At 31.0% G+C, this 1,486-nt stretch overlaps 1 protein-coding gene across 1 annotated transcript; it reads left to right on the top strand.

Annotated features, from left to right (window-relative positions):
• The first annotated feature begins 210 nt into the window (after positions 1 to 210).
• LOC111027967 lies at positions 211 to 876 on the top strand. The gene has a single exon (XM_022306485.1). It carries the CDS (start codon positions 211 to 213, stop codon positions 874 to 876), a length of 666 nt encoding a protein of 221 aa, XP_022162177.1.
• The last annotated feature ends 610 nt before the right edge of the window (positions 877 to 1,486 follow it).

The following is a 1,486-nucleotide window of genomic DNA, read 5'->3' as shown; positions in this document are numbered from 1 at the left end:
ACATTATACGTGTAATATTACAATTTTAAACTCTAGATAATATTATTGTAACACCAAAATTGTAATATTTGATATTTAATTAAATACTAACGTTAATACGTTATTATAATATTGATGTTACACAATTGCTGTCTGGGACCCAAGTCAGTCACGTCAATGTTAGTCACCTCTGACTCGACACTTGAACAATCTTTATCGAAATTTTGGGAGATGGAGGAACCACCGCATATACACCATTTGAGCCCAGATGAAATCCACGCAGAAAAAATATTCACGTCCTCAGTGAAACGTCTGGCATCTGGTCGATTTAGCATTGCGCTACCATTGAAACATCCTAACCCAATCCTCGGAGATTCTCGGAGCATGGCTCAAACACGATTTCGGTACTTGGAACGCCGATTGTCGCAAAATGAAGAGCTTTCCCGACAATATAAGGAGTTCATGAGAGATTACCTAGTGAGTCAACATATGGAAGTAGTCCCAATGAATCAAAGAATGACTCCATATTGTTACTACATCCCACACCACTGCATCATGCGTCCTGAGAGTAAGACAACTAAACTCCGAGTCGTCTTTGATGCATCTGCCAAGACCACCACGGGACAATCACTCAATACCAACTTATACACAGGTCGCAAGCTGCAACAGAACTTACCACGGATTCTGATTCGTGCCCGAGTACATAAGGTTCTGTTTACAGCTGACATCAAGCAAATGTATCGACAAATTGAAATTCATTCTGAAGACCGTGATTATTTACGAATTCTTTGGCGATTTGAACCTGATGAACCCATAACAGAATACCGCCCAGATAGCAAAATCATGTTGATAGAATGTTTTTTGAATGTTAGAAATTTAAAAATAATGTTCCAATAAGATTTTAAACCGATTAAAATAATGTAATTTTAACATTCTAGGAATCTTCTATTGTCTTTATTTGGCCACTTTTTTTCGGATTCTAGAAATATTACATGGATAATATGCTTCGAATATTGTTAAAATCACATTCTCAAAATATTTTTTTTTAAGTCGGTATAATGTTACTTTAACTTACCATCATATTAGTAAAAGCTTTAGAAAATATCATTTCTGATAATCTACAAAATATTTTTTTACAAACATTTGATTAATGTTTTAAAAATATATTTTGCTCTTAATAATAAAGTTTCATTAACATTTAAAATGGGTTAAAATAAATATAGTCTCCATTACCTTGTACGAATAATAATATTATTCATAAATATCCTAAAAAAAAAACCATAAATAATGTTAATAGAGAGTTCTTATTATAACTTCATAAATGTCACCCCAGTTAAAATAAGTTGTGAAATTTTTCTAATGATATATATGTGAGAAATATTGGAAACATTTAGTTTAAGTAATAAGTAAATCAGTGTAGAACTGTGACTTTATTATTGTTTAAATAAATAAAAATTTAAATTAAACAAATTATTTATTATTTATATATAAATAACATAATATATGA

This window comes from Myzus persicae, unplaced genomic scaffold (genome assembly GCF_001856785.1).
Source record: "Myzus persicae strain clone G006 unplaced genomic scaffold, MPER_G0061.0, whole genome shotgun sequence".
NCBI lineage: Eukaryota > Metazoa > Arthropoda > Insecta > Hemiptera > Aphididae > Myzus > Myzus persicae.
The sequence above is the reverse complement of the archived record's forward strand: the minus strand, read 5'-3'. Positions and strand labels throughout refer to the sequence as shown.